This window comes from Lampetra planeri, chromosome 59, assembly GCF_965212315.1.
Source record: "Lampetra planeri chromosome 59, kcLamPlan1.2.h2, whole genome shotgun sequence".
Taxonomy (NCBI): domain Eukaryota; kingdom Metazoa; phylum Chordata; class Hyperoartia; order Petromyzontiformes; family Petromyzontidae; genus Lampetra; species Lampetra planeri.
The window spans coordinates 2,022,003-2,046,538 of NC_136165.1; the positions used below are offsets into that span (position 1 = coordinate 2,022,003).

Sequence of the window (24,536 nt, forward strand, 5' to 3'; positions counted from 1 at the left end):
GCTAACGGCACTTGCCCCAAAAGTGTGTTGCGCGGAAGGACCCTTTGTCTTTGTGCGTCTGTCTCCACGTCGGACAGGGCGGATGGTGAGTGGCTATATCATCCGCAAAGGGAAGTGGATCCCCCTGGGAGAGAAAGACCCGCAGAAACCTCAGGTCAGCGCCACCACAGCCGGATCGTTCGTCTCGAGTGAATTCATGATCATTGTCGGCCGCGCTCTATCCACTGCTGGACAAAGGCCTCCCCATGGTGCTGCTCCGGCGCTCGCGGGAGAGCACGAGGCCGCAATCCGTGTCGCTCCACTGCGCACGAGCGGATTTCGCCGCTCCGTCTCTCTGACGGCCGTCCGCTCGGGCACGTTCCATCTTTTGGCCGCCGTTCCGTTCCCGGACTCACCCCGTCTTGCCACGGCGTCTCCTCTCTAAGTCCGATGAGCATCGGCAATACTATTAAAAACTAAAAAACGAACAATGTTCTATTTCACCAGGTTAAGGCCCACTGAGCTATGCAGCTCTTTTTCGGTAGCCGACTTGCCACATTTGCGAGCTCAACGGAAGTGGCTCATCACGTGGATATTTCTCGCAGCCAAATACTCTAAATGCGTGATGTTCATCCAAAATGCAGAGGGGGGAAAACCGGAGGACCCGGATAAAAAATCCACGCAAACACGTGTGGAGAGAGAGAGATCTAAACTCGAAATATACAGACATCAGGGTCGGGATGAAACCCACCACCTCCTGTATACCAAGCGAGGTGGTGAACATCCCACGGCGTGGTGCTGGCCACACCAACTTCCCTCGCTAACAGCACTCGGCCCAGCGTTCTGTGTGACGCTGCACAGGTTTGGAGGGGTGGGTGTCACCGTGTCGTGCACTCCCACGGCAGGCGTTCTATCCGATCACGCGACACCTGGAGATCATCCCCGGGGACACGGTGGCGGCGCGGTGCGAGTTCAGCGGGAGAGGACGCAACAGCCCAACCTTCATCGGGTGAGGGGGGGGTGGGGGTTGGGGGGATGGTTGGGGGTTGGTGGGGGGATGGTTGGGGGTTGGTGGGGGGATGGTTGGGGGTTGGTGGGGGGATGGTTGGGGGTTGGTGGGGGGATGGTTGGGGGTTGGTGGGGGGATGGTTGGGGGTTGGTAGGGGGATGGTTGGGGGTTGGTGGGGGGATGGTTGGGGGTTGGTGGGGGGATGGTTGGGGGTTGGTGGGGGGATGGTTGGGGGTTGGTAGGGGGTATGAAGCGTGCAGAGGGGGTTCAGCGGGTGGGGGACGCAACAGTGCAACCTTCATCGGGTGAGGGGGGTGGGTTGGGGATTGGGGGGTGATGGGTGGGTGCAGGGGGAGTTGAGAAGGAGAGAGAGGAGTGTTTGTCCCGTGGCAGGTAACACTTTCAATTCGCAGATGTGGAGTTGAGCTAAATTAGTACAACAATAACGACAGCATATCATTGAAGGTGCTTTCTTGTGCAGTCAGTCATCAGTGGCTCGACTCAGCAGACCTGCGAATCACGGTTTAATCGCGACCCAGTCTCTCTGCATCTGCGCGCTCCTGTGTCGATCTGTCGCTCTCTACCCGAGTATCTCAGCGAGTCTTTGGGCCTCTCTGTATCTTAAGCCGATACGTATGGGGCCTCTGTGTAAGTCAACGGCGACTGGGTTCAGACCAGAGGTCGCAACCGGGTACCCGATACCCGTACCCTACCCGATACCCGGCTACCCGTACCCGGCTGGGTACGAGTAGCCGTTTGCGACCCTGGTTCGGCCGGGTACGGGTACGGGTAGACCGTGAGTCACTGGTGAGTAACCGTTTGTCACTCATTTCGGGTAGGGTACGGGTAGGGAACGGGTACCCATACCCGGCGGGGTACGGGTACGGGCACCCATTTGCGACCCTGGTGCGGCCGGGTACGGGTAAGGAATCAAAACCCGTTTGCGACCTCTGACTCAGACCATCGACCCATTTAAACCCCGGCTTCAATTGCCCAGCGTGCGGCCCAAAGGCCGCCGGAACTAGCGCCAGTCTCTCGTGGTGCCAGCTCAGCTCTCCTCCGACCCCTGCGCCGCTATTGCTCTCGATGGACAAATGTGTCCTCGTGCGCTGCAAAGGGCAGTTGCCTGCGTGTGTAGACCAATTCACGTGTTTCGTAAAATGTGGTCTCGGTTTAATGGCACAGGCAGCGGCTGAAACCTACCGTCGAACCCAGGGTCTTCTCTGACCACCCCTGTCACTCTTCGTATCCCAAACGTTGGAGCGTCCGCGTCCTTCCACATTCACCTCTAGCGCTCCCAGACGGCTTTGCCGGTGCGAAGTGTTCGCTCGGTGCATTGGGATCTGCGGATGAAAAGGCGCCTAACCAACGTGAATCATTGTTCAAGTTTAACACGGAGTAGTAGGGCTTTCGCGACCAATATCCATAATCTAGGTTGTTTGGTTTAGATTGCGTAAATATATACACGGCCAATTTAGTAAGGTTTCTCACGTAAATAGATTGGCAATGTTGTGGCTTTGCTCTCCAACACACCGGTGTGCTGTACTTGTAACGAATTGACACGTTCTGCTTTACGTGACAAACCTTACTAGTTGGCTGTGTTCAGGTGATGGCGGGTTTAACGACACATTTATATATTTATTCGATCTAACCCAAAAAAAACTCTATTTTGGATGAATCATTGTCGTTTACTTCGTGACTGTTATTCTCCACAATGAGGCTCATGATCAATAAATATTGATAGATTCGTTGACCAAGGCATCCTCACTCTCAACACCCCCCCTCCAACCTGCGTCCCCCCGGTGTGCTCCCCATCCCCCGTCGCCTGACGACCAGCTCCACGTCTCACGACGAGATGTGCAACTTCTACGTGATGTACTCCGTCGACGCCGACGTGGGCGACCCCTTCATGTCGTGCACCATGGAGGCGCCCGCCGCGCTGTCCCGGAGTTTCCCGGCGTCCCTCGCAGCCGCTGGTGGCCGATCGGCGGCGGCGGCGGCGGCGGTGGCGACGGCGGTGGGTGGCGGTGGAATGGGGGGTCCGCGCCGGCTGGGGGCTCCCGGCTACGGGACGCTCTCCCGACCGCTCGCGGCTGTGGCCGGAAGACCCGACGTGGACAGTTACCGGGCGCTGGCCTGGAGCCGCAACGCCATCCCCGGTTATCAGACGGGCAATCGGTAAATAAAAAATTATGCTCCTTTTTATTTATTATTCTATTCTCAGAGTATTTTATTTTCGAACGACACTGTTTCGTCCCCAGGTTTGTTTCGATTGCGCCGATAACTCCTGCACCTCCGTTTGGCTACGTACAGTGCGAAAGAAAGTTCAACGCACACGCACGTACGCATTGGTGTCGTTAGCCGGGCGGCGGTGACTGCGCTGCACGCGGCTGCTTGGGATCCAGAGCTGTGGGGGCAGCGGGGGGGTTGTTGGATCACCACTCAGCTGGGTTGTGAAACTCCCTGCTACCCGTGGGTGTGGAGGAGGTGCCGTACCATGGCTCGCCAGGAGGCGGTAGGGCAAGTGGACTGATCTCCATCTTCTTGGTTCTTTCGGTAAAGTCACGTCGAAGGGAAATAATAGAATAAAATAGAAAAAAAACTAAGATTTTTTTTCTTATTTTATTATTTCCCTTCGACGTGACTTTACCGAAAGAACCAATAACATGAATCCCTGCAGTCACAAAAGCTTTAAATCGAAATTTGATCTCCATCTGTTTACACCTCATTCGAACCCAGAGATTACGTTAACCAAAATGTAAAATATATGTACGTATTTGGTTTGGGACTTGGTAGTACAAAGCATAGTTCCTCACGAAATTTCTTGGCTCAAACCCATCAGGAACATGGTTACTCATCCACACGACCATTCCCAGTGATCGTGAGCCATGGGATCTTTTCACGACTGAATGTGTGATAAAAAAAAAAAGTGATTCCCCACTCAAACTAATCTCCTGCATGCAGCCCTAGGTGAGTGGCGACAATTCCACATTTCTGTGACAGGGGCCAAACCTCTGCCTGGCCGGGGTCCGCGTGTGACCCAGATCGTGTCGTGGTACGCGTGTTCGATTCCCGCTCACGGCCAACACCAGTGACGAGTATCTGAACCGGTCCTGGGCCTCCCCTAGGTCGACTCAGCCTCAAATGAGTACCTGGTGCGGTGTGTAAACATCGCCACTATGGAGACAAAGGCGGTTGGGCGTGGTGCTGGCCACCCACCCCCTCGTGTACCGTTGCGGCCTTCATAGGTGCTCGCTAACAGCACTTTCCCCTACAATCTGCTAAGGCTATATGGGGGATCTTTGTCTTTTGCCACGCGCGCCAGGCCCGGGGTGACGCGCGCTCACGCCAACGTGCCGTGGGACTCGGCCACCGCTCTGGAGAGGAAGCTCGCGGAGCGGCTGGCGAGACGGTGAGGGAGGAGGAGGGGGCGGCGGCGGCGGTGCAGCCCCGGTCGCTTTCCCACAGCCGAAGGTTTCGTGGGATGCGCCGCGCGGTTTGGTTTGCGTGGACCACCACGTAGGGAGGCGCGCTGCCGCGGCGGCGGTGTAACGCTCGGCAGCACCAACACCGGATTTGTGATCCCAGAAGTCGCGGCGGCTTGAGTCGACGGTGCAGGTTTCCTAAATCACTCCGTCTCCGTCCGCACGGTAGCATAAAATAAACAAATTTTTCGATTTAAAGCTTTCGTGACTGCAGGGATTCATCTTCTTGGTTCTTTCGGTAAAATCACTAAGAAGGGAAATAATAAAATAATACAAATTATTTTTTTTATTATTATTTATGATGTTTTATTTTTATTATTTTATTATTTCCCTTCTACGTGACTTTACCGAAAGAACCAAGAAAACAAATTTTTATTTTATTTTTTTACCAGGTGCAGGCCCCACTGAGCTATGTAGCTCTTTCTCAGAAGCAACCCTGGGCCGTCACAAATGGTAGCTCACCGAAGTGGCTGATGTCGTCACCACGTGGACATTTATCGCAGCCAATTAACTCTTAAGCGCGTGACGTCGATTGTAAATGTGGAGGGGGGGAACAAAAAAAACGGAGGCACCCGAGAAAGTACAACTGATTCTAGATTTGAAGTTATCGTGACTGCAAGGATCCATACTCTTTGGTTCTCATGTAAGTGAAAATAATAATAAAATAAAATTAAAATAAAATATATTTTTTTTATTGAAAGAACCAAAGAGTAAAGTACAACTGGGCACACCGCAGCGAGCCTGTCGGCAGGTCGGCGTGCACGGTGGGGCAAAGTGTGGGTACTCTCCTCCTTCTTCCAATGTCTACGGCCGGCGTGCAAGCGTAGGAACAAGCTATCCCTTTAGTAGAGGGGGTCTCTAGAGCCCTATCCCGTGGAAGCCCCTTCCGGCAGCAGTAGGGGGTGTGGGGGGTGGAGAGCGGTCAGCAAATGCCGGCGTTGGTGTAGCAGGTTAGTCCTACGAAGCCGGCGACCCGAGTTCGATTCCCGCTCACGGCCACCAACATCGGTGTCTGTGTCTCTCTGTGTCTCTGATAGGGAGTGATGGTGTCGTGGGTTAGCACGCCGCGCTGCGAACCTGGCTATGACCCGAATTCGATTCCAGCTCACGGCCACCAACACCAGTGACGATTATCTGAATCGGACCTGGGCCTCCCCTAGGTCGACTCAGCCTAAAATGAGTACCCTGGTGTGGTGTGTAAACATCGCCAGTGGAGAGACAAAGGCGGCCGTGCGTGGTGCTGGCCACCCACCTCCTTACTCGCTAACAGCACTTGCCCCAACAGTCTGTCCAGGCTGTACGGGGGATCTTTGTATTTGTTTTTTAACCGGTTGTGTTAAAATCCCCCGCGTACAGGATCCTGATCCGACGGATCCTGGAGCAGCTCCCAGCACCGAGGCCGAGAAAACGAGAAGAGGAAGAGGAAGCAACAAGTCCAGGTGCCTGCCCCAACACACAGCGACATTATTGGGGGTGCAGGGGGGGGTGCGCTTGATTATGTCAACGAACATTCTCTTAGTCTCTTAGTCACTGGTACAGAGGACTCATCATTTCAGAGATACGAACAAACCTGTCCGTACGTCCAGTTGCCGGTTTGGACCGAGAGTCATAAGTTCAACTGCCACGCAATAGATGGTGGTGGTAGCATCGTGGCATCTATATCTATAGAACATGAAGAACCAATGGCATCTACATCTACAGAACGTGAAAAACCAGTGGCATCTACATCTGCAGAAGATGAAGAACCAGTGGCATCTACATCTGCAGAATATGAAGAATCGGTGGCATCTACATCTGCAGAACGTGAAGAACCAGTGACATCTACAGAATGTGAAGAACCAGTGGCATCTACATCTCCAGAACGTGAAGAACTAGTGGAATCTACTTCTGCTGAAGAACCAATGGCATCTACATCTACAGAAGATGAAGAATCAGTGGCATCTACATCTGCAGGACGTGAAGAACCAGTGGCATCTGTAGAACGTGAAGAACTAGTGGCATCTACTTCTGTTGAGGAACCAATGGCATCTACATCTACAGAAGATGAAGAACCAGTGGCATCTACATTTGCAGAACGTGAAGAATCGGTGGCATCTACATCTGCAGAAGATGAAGAACCAGTAGCATCTACATCTACAGAACGTGAAGAACTTGTGGCATCTTCTTGGTTCTTTCGGTAAAGTCACGTAGAAGGGAAGTAATAAAATAATAAAAATAAAACATAATAAAATAATTCTCACGACGTTTCGGCCACAACGCAAGCAGCCGTCCTCAGGTGAAACCAGGTCTGTCGAGGCGACAGTGTCTGAATGAAACAGCACACGTGCTTGGAGCATATATATGAGCTGGGTTGGAAGGGGCATCTACATCTGCAGAACATGAAGAACCAGTGGTATCTACATCTGCAGAAGATGAAGAACCAGTGGCATCTACATCTACAGAATGTGAAGAATTCAGTGGCATCTACGTCTACAGGAGATTTACAACTTTTAAAGCCATCCCCCGTGTTTAGTGTACATGCCGTACAACACGTTTGTAATCGGCAGGCGTAAAGTTGGACTTACGAACATACCTAACTCGTTCGTAAGTAGAGGAGTCCCTGTATATACGACTGGAGTGGGTGCATCGCTGAATAGCCACAGCCATAGCGCAAAGTACACTTGGATGTGGCCGTGCCGTGTACGGAAACATTTTCCCAGGGTCACCTACCGACTCAGACGGACCCAGATATTGTAAAAAATATGAAGCCTTGTGCGCCCCTTCCATCTAAATCATTCTGTTATTCCGTCACTGTTTTGTAAAGCTATCTCAAGCGCCTTGAGTTGAAGGCGCTCTATCTATATATCTATATATATAAAAGGTAAATTTGTGAATGTGTGTGTCTGTTCGAAATGTTTAGCGTACTTCCCAACATACAACAAACTTGAAATTTGGCATGTGGGTAGCTTCCAGACTGTAATCAAAGTATAAAAATAGACTTTTGCATTTTGGGGGGGGGGGGGCCCAATAATGCATCTAATATATTGCACGGCAAGTGAGCGGTGACGTCACATCTGTGATGTCACCCGCATGCGGCAGCGTCACGCAGTGTGCCTGCTGACGTCACGCAGTGTGCCTGCTGACGTCACTCAACCGCCCCCCCACTCTCCGCGTAGGCCGTGTATTAATCCAAGACCCGGGCGAAGCCGGGTAGTAAAGCTAGCACTATATAAATGCGAATTAGATTAGATCATCAAGATCATCTTCGTCGACGTGATCACCATCAATGTCGGGCGTGGTGCTGGCCACTCCCCCTCTCATGTGCCTTGCCGGCCTTCGAGGGTGCTCGCGAATAGCACTTGCCCCAACAGTTGGTTGAGGCTACACGGGGGGGGGGGGATCTTTGTATTCGTGTCTACGTGCAGAGGAGCTGTCTTCTCTCATCTCGCGCCTGCTCACGGATCCGCAAGGCCCCGTGTTCCGGCACAAGTACAACCCCCCAACCCCCGCGCTCTCCTCCGCTCGCGACGATGATCACGACGACGACGACGATGACGATGTCCACGGCGGTGATGATGACCCTCGCACTCTCCACCCTCAGCAGCAGCAGGTGCCAATAACCCAGCGCAGACTCCACCAATAACACAAACATATCATTGATCAGTAACAGCCACGTGTCAATCTGACGCTGGATGAAGGCGTCCCGATGTTAAGCATGCTTTGCCATCTCTCTGGCATTTATTCTCCTCTTTACTCCTGCAATTCTACCCTCTACCAAACGATGTTTTATTTTGTCTTATGGATATACAGGTCCCCGCCGTAGGGACATGGACTTTTCAAGGCTGGGCATTGACCCTTACTAAAGGTCACTCGCCGTACCGCTGAGACGCGTGGCCACCGAGCAATGTCGCTTTATGGATATACAGGTCCTCGTCGTAGGAACATGGAATTTTCATGGCTCGGCATTGACTCTTCCTAATCGAAGGTCACTCGCCGTACCGCCGAGACGCGTGGCTATCGAGCAACGTCGCTTCCCTGCTGGTAGACGGGCGGCCGCTGGCAGGCTGGTGCTGCGTTCACCCCGTGCCACTGGGCGTCCCATATCGTGGGACACCTCGATGTTACTGCGTGGGAGGCCATGCTCTAAATCAGTGTTCTTCACTCATTTTCAGGGGGGGAGGAGCGGGGGGGGCACTTTCGCCGATGAGACATCATCAGTGTGAGGGTGCCGCGCCACACCATTTGTAAACCGTTGGGGGTTTGACAGCAGCACGATGACGATGATGGGAGGTGTTTTCACTCTTTGTTTATTGTTGGGGGGGGGGGGGAGGTGGGGTGGGGGGCCGCCAGTGGGCCACCAGTGGTCCGCGGTGGCCTTGCAATGAAGAACATCGGTCTAAATATTAAGCGGCGCTGCCGGTGACGACGATGGTTTGAGGTTCACTTAGTGCGGTTGCCCCACTCTGACGTTCAGGGCCCACGGTTCTTCCCACCGCGCGATGCACCACCTCAGGACCCCACCGGCCAGGTCCCCACTGGCAAGGAGGAGGAGGTGGAGGAGTCCTCGGAGGTGCCCGCCGGTGACGGCGACGGGCAGCGGGCGTCCGGCTCAGGCGTGGAAGTCCGCGGGGTCCCCGCGATGGCGGAGGAAGGCGGCGATGGCCCGGCGATGCCACCGCCGCGGCGGGAGCCCACGGCCGCCCCGGGCAGCGAGAAGGAAGAGGAGGAGGTGGTGGAGGAGGAGGTGGGGCAGGAGAGGCGCGGCACCGATCTGGAGGAGTCGCTCAGGATGCTGGAGCAGGCGGTGGACGAGGCAGGCTCGGACGCCCGAGGTATCGTCGGCGAAACCACTGGCGGGGTGACCAGCCGGTCACGTGTGTGGGGAGCGGTGGTGTAGCAGTTAGCGCGCTGCGCTACGGACGTGGCGACCCCAGTACGATTCCCACTCAAGGCCAACGCCAGTGACGATTATCTGACCCGTTCCTGGGCCTCCCCTAGGTCGACTCAGTTTCAAATGAGTACCTGGTGCGATGTGTCACTGGGGAGACAAAGGCGGCCAGGTGTAGTGTTGGCCACCCACCCCCTCGTATGCCGTGCTGGCCTTTATAGGTGTTCGAGCACTTGCCCCTACAGTCTGTTAAGGCTATATGGGGGACCTTTGTCTTTGTTGTGCGCGTGTGTGGGGAGCGGTGGTGCAGCGGTCAGCACGCTGCGCTACGGACCCGGCCACGACCAATAACAGTGGCGAGTATTTGAACCGGTCCTGGGCCTCCCCGGGGTCGACTCAGCCTGAAATTATGCCGTGTGTAAATTTAGACACTCGGGATACAAAGGCGGCCTGGCGTGGTGCTGGCCACCTACCCCCTCGTGTGCCATCCTGGCCTTAAGGGGTGCTCGCTAACAGCACTTGCCCCAACGGCCTGTTCAAGGCTATATGGGGGATCTTTGTCTTTGTGAATGGAGAGCGGTGCTGCAGGTTATCACTCACCGCTGATGTCAGTCGCGGCGACCAGAGTCCGATTCGCGGCAATGGCTGACACCACTGCCGCGTGATGTCTCAACTGGTCCTGAGCCTCCTCGAGGTCCACTTGGCCTTAAACGAGGACCGAGCGCAGAGTCCAAACATCAGCACCGAGTTGACGAAGGCGGCCCCCGGTTTTCGGCGGCGCTGGCCGCACCAACCCACTCGAGCACCGTGACGGCCTTCATAGGCGCTCGCCAACAGGCTCACATTTGTACGTGAGGTAGCATCGACGTTTGTTGACGTCTCGTCCCCCACAAGAACGACAAGACGCCACCGCTCGTTGTCTCCGCCAAAAAAAAGAGCGCCATTTGGCGATAACCTTGAGCGACCTACGTACGGTGAGCTTCTTTCGCGCATCGTGCGTAGCCCACCGTAGACGTCACCTGTCGCGATCGCCGCAGTGACCGCGGTTTGTTCTCTCCACCCCCCCACCCCGTTCCCGCGCGGCGTGTCGCCGTGCAGGGGTGATGCTGAGGGAAGCGGGCGGCCCCGGGTGGCCGGGGGACAACCTTGGCCTGGGCTCCGTCTCCGGCGTCGCCGTCGACTCCAAGAACAACCTGCACTTGTTTCACCGCGGAGCGCGCGTCTGGGACGGCAGGTGAGGGCGCGGGGGGGGGGGCGGCGGAGGGGAGAGTGGAGGGGGGGGCGGTAGCTGTGGAGGGAGATGAGAGGTGCAGATGCCCGTGTGCGTGTGTTTGTCTCAGTCGACCTCACGGCACCTGCTCGGTCTGTCCCGTGACCTCCTGCCAGCGGGCGTTCGACGCTTTCGCGTGGCCTCAACGTGCACCTAGCCTGGCACAAGCGCCGTGGTGACGTCACCGCCACTTAGTGGCGAATGGCGGTTGTTGTTGTTGTTGTTGTTTGTCGTGTGAAGGAAGCGGTGGCACACCCGAGTTCGATTCCCGCTCACGGCCAACGCTAGTGACGATTTTCTGAACCGGTCCTGGGACTCCCCTAGGTCGACTCAGCCTCAATAGAGTACGTGGTGTGTAAACATCGTCCCTGGGGAGACAAAGGCGGCCGGGCGTTGTGCAGGTCACCCACCCCCATCTGTGATAAAGAGCTTGCCAGGTCATCGGATTCCTCCTGCAGTATAAATAAATATTTTGATTCTGATTAATTGGGTGTTTCTACCGTGGTTATTGGCACAATTAATGCTCGGTGGAGGGGTTACCAGCCCATCGCACATGGCTCCCGGATCTGTCTCGTGACCTTCAAGCGAGCCTTAGACACTTCACGTTGCCTCAAGGTGCACCTAGCCTGGCGCAAGCGCCGTGGTGACGCCATCGTCACGTACTGGCAGACGGCATTTGTTGTTGTGTCTAATGAAAAGGTGATAGGATGAGTGGATGTGTGTGAGATGAAAAGAGGGGGTCTGTACGTGTGATGACACGGTTCAATAGGGGCAGTGTTAGGGTTATAATTTGTTGTTATTATTATGGCTAGTGTTATAATTATGGTAACGGATGTGGTTATGGCAATTTTTTTGATATTTTTAGGTTTAGGACTAAGGTTAGTGTTCAGGCTAAGATCTGGGTTAAGACGAGGGCTGTCGTTATGTCTGTGATGAGGATTAAGGCGAAGACTACAATCAGGAACACGGTTATTATTAAGGCTAGGGATTCGGGTTTTTGAGTTATTGCCCGGGCTATGACTCGGACTGTGTATTTAGCGTTGGTGTCAGGGTTATAGTTATATAGTTATCGATAGGACCAGGGGTTGTGGCTGGGGCGATGTGCTCTCTGCGGCAGAGGTCGCAAACGGGTTTTGATTCCTTATCCGTACCCGTACCCGGCCGCACCAGGGTCGCAAATGGGTACCCGTTCCCTACCCGTACCCGTACCCTACCCGAAATGAGTGACAAACGGTTACTCACCAGTGACTCGCGGCCTACCCGTACCCGTACCCAGCCGGGTACGGGTAGCCGGGTATCGGGTACGGTACGGGTATCGGGTACCCGGTTGCGACCTCTGCTCTGCGGTAGCGGCCGTCCGCCATGGTCGTGAGTGGTTGTTAACCAACGGCGGCTCTGTGCATCCGCCGTGGTCGCGAGTCCTCACTAACCTACAGTGGCTCTGTGCGTCCACCGTGGTCGCGAGGCGTCGCTAACCGACGGTGGCTCTGTGTGACCGCGCGTGGGCAGCTCGTTTGACGAGAGGCACGCGTTCCGGCACGGGGATCGTGGACCCATCCGTGAGGACACCATCCTGACCATCAACCCCGGCACCGGGGAGCTGCTCGGATCGGCAGGACGTGACACGTCAGCAACGCACGCTAACGACACGCTAACTGCACGCTAACTGCACGCTAACGACACGCTAACGACATGCTAACTGCACGCTAACGACACGATAACTACACACTAACTACACACTAACTACACGCTAACGACACGCTAACGACACACTAACTGCACGCTAACTACACGCGAATGACACACTAACTACACACTAACTACACGCTAACGACACGCTAACGACACACTAACTGCACACTAACTACACGCGAATGACATGCTATCCACACACTATCGACACGCTAACCACATTTCAACATGCAGTCTGCTGAAGGCTGTATGGGGATTTCTGGTTTTGTGTGTTTCTGCTTACCTCTGCCTCCAGGTTTTTCATGCCGCATGGCCTCAGCGTTGACCCCGATGACAATCTGTGGGTCACCGACGTGGCACTGCATCAGGTGAGGGAACATGTCACTCACCTGCACTCACCCACACTCACCCACACTCACTCACACTCACCCACGCTGACCCGCACACTCACCCACACTCACCCACACTCACCCACGCTGACCCGCACACTCACCCACGCTGACCCGCACACTCACCCGCACTCACCCGCACACTCACCCACGCTGACCCACACACTCACCCGCACTCACCCGCACACTCACCCACGCTGACCCACACACTCACCCGCACTCACCCACACTGACCCACACACTCACCCGCACTCACCTACACTCACCCGCACTCACCCACACTCACCCACACTCACACACACTCACCTGCACTCACCCGCACTCACCCACTCTCACCCACACTCACCCGCACTCACCCACACTCACCCACACTCACCCGCACTCACCCACACTCACCCGCACTCGCCCACACTCACCCGCACTCACCCACACTGACCCGCACACTCACTCGCACTTACCCACACTGACCCGCACACTCACCTACACTGACCTGCACACTCACCTGCACTCACCCACACTGACCCACACACTCACCCACACTGACCCGCACTCACCCACACTCACCCACACTGACCCACACACACCTGCATTCACCCGTACCAATGTACACTCTATAGACCATATTTCACCACGCTTGTTAGTGTGGTTTGGTGAATGATTGGGTACCCAAGACCGGTTCAGATAACACTCGCCACTGATGTTTGGACGTGGACTAGAATTCAACTCGGGTCACTTGGCTAATCACTGCACCATCACTCCTCCAACACAATTACAACACAATTACCCGATAGTATTAACAGAGTGCTGTTTGCGTGCACCTATGTAGGCCGGCACAGTACATGAGGGGGTGGGTGGCCAGCACCACGCCCGACTGCCTTTGTCTCCCCCAGTGTCAATGTTTACACACCGCACCAGGTTCTAATTTGAGGCTGAGTCGACCTAGGGAAGGCCCAGGTCCGATTCAGATAATAGTCACTGGTATTGGTGGCCGTGAGCGGGTATCAAACTCCGGGTCGCCGGGTTCATAGCGCAGCGCGCTAACCGCCGCGCCACCGCTCCCCCAAACACGCGCACACACACACAGCCGTGTTCACCATTCCGCTGTCCCTCCCCCACTGCCCAGGTGTTCAAGCTGGGCCCCGGGGGACGGGGCCCCGCGTCGCTGGCGCTGGGTGAGCGTTGGCGCCCCGGCGGGGGCGCGCGCCGCCTGTGCCAGCCCACGGACGTGGCGGTGCACCCGCTCTCGCGCCACCTCTACGTCTCCGACGGCTACTGCAACCACCGCGTGGTCCACTACTCGCCCCGCGGGGACTTCCTGGGCGAGTGGGACGCAGGTAAGGCTGGGGAGGCGGGTACGGCTGGGGACGTAGATACGGTTGGGACAAGAGGCCGAACGAAATTCGGTTTCGGCGCCGAAAGTTTGCAGATGGCCTCTTTCGGCATAGTTTCTGTTTCGGCCGAAAGTAAATTTTAACTTTCGGTTTTAGCCGAAAGAAAAAAAATTTCTTTAGGTTTATTTTCGCTTTCGGCCGAAAGTAAATTTTAATTTTCGGTTTCAGCCGAAAGAAAAAAAATTTCTTTCGGTTTATTTTCGCTTTCGGCCGAAAGTAAATTTTTAACTTTCGGTTTCGGCTGAAAGTACATTTCTAACTTTCGATTTACTTTAGGTTTCGGCCGAAAGTCAATTTTGAACTTTCGGTTTTGGCCGAAACCAGAAATTCAGTTTCGGTCGGCCTCTAGTTGGGACGCCGGGGGCGGCGGTGGGCGCCACCTGTAAATGAGGCTCTTGAATGGTTCGTTTGGTGACTCAACTGTTGTTTCAGCGAATACATTGTTGTTGTTGTTGTTTTATTTGAAAGAGGGAGAGTGCGAATCGTTGTTTACACTGCAGGAGGAGGAATTCGATGAGCTGTAAAGCTTTTTTTCCAGATGTCCAGTAAGGGGGTGGGGTCTAGCAAGTTACAACAACAGCAAACACAATACAAACACAACCCTCGATAGGAGCGAACATTTTAGAAAATGGTAAGCACGTAACTAACTACAGATAGATAATAAATCAATTAAATACGCAAGTTCGATTTATCAAGCTTGGCCAAGGCGGCAATACCAACAACAACAACAGTCCCAGACCACACCAAGATAACATCACACAGCAGTAGTAGCTCCTCGATCGAACGGAACATTAACGTTGAGGTGTTAAGCAAAGTCGCGTTGCGTCACTGAGTGACACCGGGATGTTACCGCCTGACCTCATTGCATTGCATCACGTGCTGAACGTGCGAGTCGACCGAGACTCGAGTCTGGTGTCGTTATTTCCATGTACCAAGAACGCCGCCGCCACCACCACTACCGAGCCGGGCTCCATGCCACGGTGTCGCTGCCTTCGGGGCAAGTGAAAACTGTGCGCGTTACAAATTAGCGCGATTATTAGGACTGCTACACCCTCTTTGTACCTCGCGTCACCTCGTTGTGACCCCTGTTTGACCCCTACCCCTGGTATAGTTCTATTCGTGCGTGTGGCATCAAGTTCAGAAAGCTAAATGCCACGACAAGAGAGCTTCAGCAGAGAGAGAGAGAGTTCGTGTAGTTTTGCTCTTCCTCCTCTTTTGAAGGAGTGCAGCGTACAGTGGTTTATCATATACAGTAAAGCCTTGGATTGCGAGTAACTTGGTCTGCGAGTGTTTTGCAAGACGAGCAACATTTTTAAATAAATATTAATTTGATAAACGAGCGAGGTCTTGCAATACGAGTAGTACGTATACGCTTTGTCTGCCGAGCGTCACGTGATCACAACTGATATACGAGTGCTCTGATATACGAATGCTTTGGATTACAAACACTTTTCCGGAACGAATTATGCTCGCAATCCAAGGTTTTACTGTAGTTCCATAGTTCTATAGTACACGATGGGCTCATCATATCTGTATAGTGCTTGTGTTACCATCGTCCATTAACAAGTCCTCATGGTTAATAAACAAATAAAATAAAATGTTGACCTCCAGCAGGCATCTCAGACAACTCCGTGACCCCTCCGTGACCCCTCCGTGACCCCTTCGTGACCACCCCACACCCCCACCACCCCCCACCTCGTGTGCGACCCCCGCTTGCGTGCCCCCCCCTCTCTACCCGCCCGCGCTCCCCCACAGAGGGTGGCAGGACGGGCTCGGGCCTGCGCGTGCCGCACAGCCTGACGGTGGCGCGCGGCGGCGCGCAGGTGTGCGCCTCGGACCGAGAGAACGGCCGCGTCGTCTGCTTCCACCCGGAGAGCGGGCGGCTCCTCAAAGAGCTCCGGCTCCCGGAGTTCGGGGGCCGGGTGTTCGCCGCCTCCTACTCGCCCGCGCACGGTCAGTGTGGGGCGGGGCGCGGCGGGGAAGCCGCGCAGCTCCGTCGTTGACAATCTCGACAAGGAGCGTAAAACCACCGTCGCGCCAACATCGGCCGTCTTCGCAGCGGCGACGGCGGCTTTCGAACAGAGACGGTCGCCGTGATCGCGCGGACGCTTTCGGACGCGCTACCGCGGCCGTCTGGAACGCTCTTCCTTCCGATGTTAGGAAGCCACTGGGAGCGATGCAACTTTTAAATCATCATCTTGATGCCACGTGTCTCGTGGTCGCGTGTATATAACACGTTTGTGAGTCACATCCCCCCCACTCTCATCGCAGTGCATGAACGTGGAGAATGTACGCGTTGCAGTCCTGCTCGTGAGTGAGACGATGACATCTAAATGCGTGCCCATGCTATTGATTACCTTTTTTAAAATATATTTCAATAGGGGCCCGGTACAGAGCACAAACTGCGATGCTGGCAGGGAGGTACACAAGCCTATTGATTTTCAAACAACCTTGATTTGTCCAAACCACACTTATCTCGACAAACAAAGTGAACTGGCACTTCGTAGCTTTCGCGGCTGTCCTGCGCAGCTGCCCGATGTATATCGGGGGTTTTGTGCCGCGTGTTGCTCAGCGCGTGGAACGAAACGTCGGACAACGTGCCGAACCGCGCGGTGAACGAATGTACTGACCCCCACCGGGTGTCCCCCCCCCCCCCCCCGTGCCGCAGGCGGCGTCCTCTTCGCCGTGAACGGAGCCAACGAGCACCACCCCACGCAGGGGTTCATCCTCGACTTCGAGACCGGGCGCCAGATCGGCACCTTCCGCCCGGAGCAGGCAGGGCCCCCAGCGCCGATGCGCCGACAGACACACACACACACGCAGACGCATGCAGACAGACACACACACAGACACACACACACACACGCACACAGACACACACACACACACACGCAGACGCATGCAGACAGACACACACACAGACACACACACACGCACACAGACACACACACAGACACACACACAGACGCACACACACACAGATGCATGCAAACAGACACAGACACACACACACACACGCACACAGACACACACACACACAGATGCATGCAAACAGACACAGACACACACACACACACGCACACAGACACACACACAGACACACACACAGACGCACACACAGACGCATGCAGACAGACGCACACACACACAGACGCATGCAGACATATGCACACACACGCACACAGACGCACACACACACAGACGCATGCAGACAGACGCACACACATGCACACACACACACACACAGACGCATGCAGACAGACGCACACACACAGACGCATGCAGACAGACACACACACACGCATGAAGACAGACGCACACACACACACAGATGCACACACACGCACACAGACGCACAGACACAGACGCATTCACACAGACACACACATAGACGCAGACACGCAGACAGACGCACAGACTCACAGACCCGCATACACACAGAGGCAGGCAGACACAAACCTCCAGATGCACAAGGATCCAGTGGCACAGAAATGCACAAAAACAAAGTTTCCACGTTTAGCCTTAACAAGCTGTTGGGGCAAGTGCTGTTAGCGAGCAGCACTTATGAAGGCCGGCACTGTGGCACACGAGGGGGAGGGTGGCCAGCACCACGCCTGGCCACAAAGATGCACAGAGCAAACATGAATCTGTTAGGCTACTTATCACCATTCTGGGAAATATTGTCCTTTCGTTCAATCTAAAGATGCTTCGCATGTTTTCACGAAATATACAACACTCACACACACACAGCTGTGGCAGCCGACGATGATGATGATGATGATATACCGTGTCAACCCATACGGTTTACCCCGTATTCTTGTACAGGGTAATTGAGTTTTCAGGTCCATACGGCGTACAGCCGTTTCAATATAGGCACAAATTTAGTTTTATTTGTTTGTGTTTCTCCCTTGTGATGGGACTTTGTAGGATGAACGTTGAGATTGATAAGGGGCACGGGGTGACCAATAAGCTCTGAATTGGTCTGTAATAAGCTAGGGCAGATATGTGATGACGATGATGAATCCGTTGGGTGGTGAATGGTCGGAGGGTATAAGGGCTAACGTGGTGGCTGGTGGTGGTGCTCGGTGCGGTGTCTGCTGCAGGGATTTGCGGAACCGCACGACGTGGCGGTGTCGCCCGACGGCGAGGGCGTCTACGTGGGCGACGTGTGGCTCAACCGCGTCTGGAAGTTCTCGGCTCGCAACGGTGGGTGGGCGCGCCCGCGCCGCCGCACGTTGGTTATGTATGTTCGTGGAGGAGGCTCGTGAAGAACGCTACCGGTCAGTTGGAGGCCGTCGCCCTCCCAAGAACAACGCAGGGCAGAGAGGAGCGCCGGGCAGCTAAAGGTGGCACAGTCGGGGGCACAGCTGGTGCATGTAGCAGTCATCTCAGTCGGTCAACCCGTGGCACCTGGGTCTGTCCCGTGACACTCCCGCCAGCAGAGAGCCTTCGACACTTCACGTAGTCACTTAAAGATGTTTCTTGTTCATGTTTTTGTTTTGTTGCGGTTGCACCCGAGTCAAGAGCCGCATGGCTCACAGGATTATACCTGATAAATGAAACTGAAAAATGAAACGTGGCCTCAAAGTGCATCTGGCCCGGCACAGGCGCCGTGGCGACTTCACCGCCACCTGGTGGCGAATGGCGGCTGTTGTTGTACGTATGTTGAACTTCTTTCGCACCGTACACGGCCAACCGTGCTTAATCGGAGGTCCACATGGCTCCATACGATTTCCCGGCAACCGCCAGGACCCTCGGTTCAAGTCCAGGTTTCAGCCACCGCTGATAAAACTCAGTTCTCAAGCGTTTGCTTGTTTTTTGTTCAATCGCGGTTGCTCAGCGCAGGCCCGAAAGCCCAAAATGCCAAGCACCCCCCCCCCCCACCGTGTGTGTGCTTACCCCCCCCCAACCCCCTCTTCTTGCAGGAAGCACGGGGTCCATGGCGCACGGTGACGCTCCAGCCCACGCCCACACGGCTCGGCTCACGCTCAACGCCGCTTCGCCATCACGGAATCCGCTCGGAGGCGAGAGCACCCCCCCGACCCCCACCCGTCTCAGCGCGTGCATTCACCGCGTAACTCAGCGCACTGGCGCGGTCAACTGCTTTTTGTGTTTAAATTTGGCGTCTCTCCCTGCTCGGGTGGCGCAGGTGGTGCCGGAGGTGCCGGAGCACCCCAATTGGCGTCGGGGAAATCCGGAACCGTCAGCACCGCCGCCGGTGCCGGTGAGGGCGGCGGCGGCGGTTCCGGCACGGCGGCGGTGGGATCGGCGGGCGCCAGCGGGGGGCTGCGCACGCCGGTGCTCATCGCGGTGCTCCTCACAGCGCCGGTCGTGGTGCTGGCGCTCGCCGCACTCCTCGTCCGCATTCGCAAGCACCGCGCCGCGCCAGGTGACGGCGCGGCTGCCCTCCCCCCACGATGCCCGCGGTGGCGGTGCCAGGCTTGGAGGAAAAAGGTTTAGGGCCCCCCAAGTGGCTCAACTGGGCCAAAATTCATGAAAATTGTTTCTTTTTATATCCTTTATATTAAGTTCGCTTGCTTGCTTGCTTACGACCGTGCAAATCTTTTGGTCGTTTTTTAACCCACTTCTCGTGATCCAATCGAGCTGACATTTTCCACACAGACTCGTTGTGTGTGACAATTAATGTTCGTGAAAATTTTTTTCCAAAATTTTACACTTTTTAGGACAAAAATATTATATTTAATTACCAATTGCTTAATGGTGCAATGCAATCATCTGACCCATAGGTGGCAGCCATCTCAAGCCAGAGGACGAAAGGACTCTAGCCGCCACGCATATAAAGGATTTATAGTGAAAAACTTTGTTTTTACGGGTTATACTTGTATAAAGATGAAAAACATTCTCACGATTCTCTTTTAACGTTGGGTATCAGTTAATACCTCTGGGCTTTGCCTGGTAGGGTGGGGATGGTTTTAGTTTGTATGCGTTTGGGTGATTTGTTCGCCATTCTTGTACTTTGCACTCCTGGACATGTGAATAAAGAGCTTCATAGCTCATCGGATTCCTCCTGCAGTATGAATATTCTGATTCTCATTATCGCTCATTGATGGAGTTGGCCAAACTTCCCAATGGAGGGCCACAGAGCTGGGGGCAGTCGCTGCATCGGGTTCTCGCTGCTGCCTTCCCCGATTGTGTTCCGTGGTTTTGCGCGCGTCCGTGCAAAACTGCGCGCTGCGTCTTTGCGGTTTTGATGTTGACCGTTGTGGTTGTGGCGCTGCTGTTGTGCCCTGCAGGGGAGAAGGAGGAACATCGGGAGGCTGAGTCGTCTCCTGGAGGTTTCCTCGGCTCTCTGAGAGGTACCACGAGCAAATACATTGACAAAGATCCCCCGTATCGCCTTGCTTGGGGACAAGTGCTGTTGGTGAGCATCTATCTTCTTGGTTCTTTCGGTGAAGTCACGTGGAAGGGAAATAATAAAATAATAAAAATAAAACATAATAAAATAATTCTCACGACGTTTCGGCCACAACGCAAGCAGCCGTCCTCAGGTGAAGAACAGGGCTGTCGGAAAGACAGCGTCTGAATTCATTCAGACCCCGACAGACCTGTTCTTCACCTGAGGACGGCTGCTTGCGTTGTGGCCGAAACGTCGTGAGAATTATTTTATTTTGTTTTATTTTAATTTTATTATTTCCCTTCTACGTGACTTTACCGAAAGAACCAAGAAGATGAATCCCTGCAGTCACGAAAGCTTTGAATCGGTGAGCATCTATTTCAGACGGGCACGACCCAACGAGGCAGTGGTTGGTTTAACACCACGCCCCGGCTGCCATTGTCTCCCCTAGTGCTGTCGTTTACACACATTACACACTAGGTCCTCGTTTAAGGCCGAGTCAACCTAGGGGATGCACAGGACCGGTTTAGATATCACTTGCCACTTAAAAGTTAGCTGTGGATGCGAATTCATCGTTGGTTACGGTTCGTAGTATATTGTGCTAACCACAGCGCCACTACTCCCCATATGAATGGCAACAGTCAACGATATTCTACGGGTCTTTCGGTAAAGCCACGTAGATAGAAAAATAATAATAAAATATCACGACGTTTCGATCTCAACACAAGCAATCGTCTTCAGGTGAGAGGGAGAGAAAACTGCTGAGACAAGGTTTTATTTAGGCCTGAGATGGGTGCATCAAGGTAGGTGGGTGGAGCTAGAGATGGTCCAACCACAGAGGCTGGGGCAGTGGCCTTTGTATTGTGAGAGATTCGCCTGTAGGGCGCCACCAAAGCTGTGGATGTGGCCATTGTATTGTGTGTAGCCCAAGGGTAAGTGGGGGAGGCTAGAGATGGTATTTGCATGTAAATGTAAGATCGGAGGGCGCCCTGAGGCTGTGGAGGTGGCCATTGTATTGTGAGAGATTAGCATGTCAATGTAAGAGAACCACCGCAATGGTGGATGTGCTAGTGAGACATTCAGCCTGTCAATGCAAAGACATCCAACCTGGAAATGCAACTCAGAGAGTCGGCAATAACAGCCAACATCGGCAGGTAGGATGGAAACATCATAGCCAGTTATGACTTAAACTGGTTAATAACGTCCTTCCAATGATTGCTCAGTTTGTACCCATCTTCTCGGTTGAATTTGTGTCTGTGTTTATAATTCTGGATGGCTTCATGAGCGAATCTTTGTTGATAGCCAGTAGGTTTGCAGAGTACCTTCGTCTTGGAAAAATTAATTTCGTGTGAGTTCTTGAAGAAACTTCCCAGCATGCGGAGCTAAATATCACATACCGTGCCAAACACGCGGGACAATTTCAATTACAATCGGAGAGCTGTACGGCACAACTAGGAAAAAACCTGCCCAGTGGAACAAATATACCTTCCGCTAGGTGTACACCATATTTCCTGAATATTTGTCGATGGGGAAACAGATGTATGTTGAATTTATTTCAGACCGTACGTAGCCAACCATGCTCATCGGATATTCGGCGGCGGGGGGGACACACACACAATTTTTCAACTGGTTTCCCGTCAAGTCTCGGATCTATTTTAAGATTGGATTGTGATAAAATGTCTTCATGGTCTAGAACCTTCCTCCCATACCTCTCCTCTCTCATCTCAATCTACCATCTGGCACACCGTCTTAGCTCCAGAAATAAAGGCCTCCTTGCTAAGCTGCCCAGAGTCAGCCCTCGTTCCTTGGGAGGTCGCTCCTTCTCCGTTGCTGCTCGCGATGCTTAGAATCAACTTACCCTTTCGTGCAGCTGATATTCTGCCCCTGTTCAAGTCAAGACTTAAGACCCCATTTGTTTCCATGTGCATATAGCACAGAGTTTTTTTTTATTTTTCTTCTTGCAAAGCGTCTGGCGTTATACAAATACAAATACAATTGTAGTGCACTGCCTCATAGCCGCCCCCCCCCCCCCCCCGTATATCTCTGTTGTCACGCAGGCAAGAAGAGCGGTGGGAAGTTTGACGTGGGCGCGTGGCTTGCGCGACGGAGGCGGCCCGGCGGCTTCGACCGCCTGCCCAGCGGCGACGATGACGCCGCCGACAGCGAGGAGGTGGTGGCGGTGGCGGCGGCGGCGCCGCCGGGCGGAGAGCCCGACACGCCGAGCTCCGCCGGGGGCCCCCACGACGAGGAGGTTCCGGCGCCCGCCAAACACTCTCCCTAAGTCGAGGTGTCGCCCCCTTCCCCCCCTGGCTGCTGCCCCCACCTCCCGCCCTCCCACGTTTTCTTCAAAGTGTACCGGAGAAGCGCACGTGAACCACGTCCCATAAGACAGGCGACTCGCCGCGCCCGCCGCGAGCCGAACGCGCTCTTTGTTTGATCCGCCGGTTGACGCACGTCGGCAGGGGATTCGCATGCACACGGGGCGCTCGCCGCTCGAACGCATCGGCGGCAACTCGAAGCGCCTTACCCCGACATCTCGTCTCAACCATTCTGACCACCCCACCCCCCCCGCCGCCAGCAACAGCTCTCCCTGTGCGGTGCGAGGTGTACGAAGCACCGGCTTGCCTCGTGGGGCATTAGTCTGCCAGTAGGGGGGGACGATTGGATACAAATGAGAATAGGTTTTCCCCTTTTTTCCGGCAACACAGCAGGTGTTAAGATGTTAAAACACCAAACTAAAACACCAAACTGAAACCTCGCATACAAACGCACGGCTGTGCCGTTAAATACCGCGGTAGGAAATGCGCCACGCTTGGAACCCCCGCGCGTCGTTGCGTGCGCGCACTCAGAAGCGGCCGATGCTGCAGACGCCGGCTCACCCACGCGAATCATTTTTTGACAGGACCCCACACCTGGTTGAAGGAAAATTGGCCGAGCGGGTGCCAAGACGTTGAGTCGGAAACATTTGTGTTGCTTCTGCAGTGCTACGTATCGCCTCATTCGCTCGTAGTGAGTGCTCTTCGTGTTGTCCTGATGAGGCTACCTACGTCTCGAGGGTCCCACAGCGTATATATCTCGTGATCGCGTGGCCAATCATCGTTGATTTCGCACTTCAGTTGCAGCGGCGGGCGGGCGCGCAGTTGTTTCCTCGCCGGCTTTTGATCGATGACGTGTGTCCGTGCCAAAGTGGTGTGTGTACTCTCTTTACCTCTGTGTCTCCGCTCGGTGAAAATGATGTTCCCGTACGAACCGTGGAAAAGTAAAACCGGTTTATGATAAACGTCACCTGTGCAAACACTCGCCGTCTTTAGTTTTAATGTTTCTATTCCGATGGGTTCCAGCTGGGTGGGGCCATGCGTTAGAGCCACCCAAACATCGACAGTTTCGCGTTTTTGCATTGTTTGTTGTTGTAACGTGTCTGACCCCACAATATACAGTAAACATACAAAGCTCCACAGCAAAAGCAGTCCAAGTGACGGGTCGTGTGATCACCCGCACCCCCGTGACCGGTATTGTAGCGATCAGCACGCTGCCCTACAAACTTGGCGACCCCAGTTCGATTCCCGCTCACGACCAACACCAGTGACGGATGATCTGAACCGGTCATGGGCCTCCCCTCGGTCAACTCAGCCTCAAATGAGTGCAGTACCCGGTGTGGTGTGTAAACATCGCCACTTGGGAGACAAAGGCGGCCAAGAAGTTATACAGGAGGGGCAGGGGGGGGGGCTTTGTCTTTGTTTTTACCCCGTGACCACTCCATGTGACCCCACTCAGTTTCATGTATTAGGTATAGCCCTGTGAGCCATGTGGCTCTTGACTCGGGTGCAACCGCAACAAAACAAAAACATGAACAAGAAACATCTTAAAGTGACTACACGCAAAAGAAAAATCCTGGAAAAAACAGCAAAGTCTTCCAGAAAAAAACACCGTATTTCAACGCCGTGTGCAAAAATCCCAAGTCAAACAATAACAACCATAAGACAATGTAGATTAAAGTTATTAGGCTAACTCTGTACTACAACAAACATGGCTAAACCAAAACGTTTTCAAAATCACCAAAATAAAGCTATGAAAACAATGTAACTCAGCGTCTTGTGGC

At 54.2% G+C, this 24,536-nt stretch overlaps 1 protein-coding gene across 1 annotated transcript in view; it reads left to right on the top strand.

Annotated features, from left to right (window-relative positions):
- LOC144736168 (peptidyl-glycine alpha-amidating monooxygenase B-like) overlaps positions 1-23,734 on the top strand; it is a 48,954-nt gene extending 25,220 nt beyond the window's left edge. The window contains exons 11-28 of the mRNA XM_078618754.1: positions 78-154; positions 885-988; positions 2,825-3,166; positions 4,314-4,400; positions 5,830-5,912; positions 7,878-8,062; positions 8,966-9,284; positions 10,439-10,574; positions 12,120-12,236; positions 12,598-12,670; positions 13,815-14,025; positions 15,838-16,035; positions 16,751-16,857; positions 18,186-18,288; positions 19,008-19,106; positions 19,232-19,471; positions 20,337-20,399; positions 22,495-23,734. Coding sequence (XP_078474880.1) covers positions 78-154; positions 885-988; positions 2,825-3,166; positions 4,314-4,400; positions 5,830-5,912; positions 7,878-8,062; positions 8,966-9,284; positions 10,439-10,574; positions 12,120-12,236; positions 12,598-12,670; positions 13,815-14,025; positions 15,838-16,035; positions 16,751-16,857; positions 18,186-18,288; positions 19,008-19,106; positions 19,232-19,471; positions 20,337-20,399; positions 22,495-22,718 — 2,768 coding nt within the window. The 3' untranslated portion in view covers positions 22,719-23,734. The remainder of the gene's footprint in view (positions 1-77; positions 155-884; positions 989-2,824; positions 3,167-4,313; positions 4,401-5,829; positions 5,913-7,877; positions 8,063-8,965; positions 9,285-10,438; positions 10,575-12,119; positions 12,237-12,597; positions 12,671-13,814; positions 14,026-15,837; positions 16,036-16,750; positions 16,858-18,185; positions 18,289-19,007; positions 19,107-19,231; positions 19,472-20,336; positions 20,400-22,494) is intronic.
- The last annotated feature ends 802 nt before the right edge of the window (positions 23,735-24,536 follow it).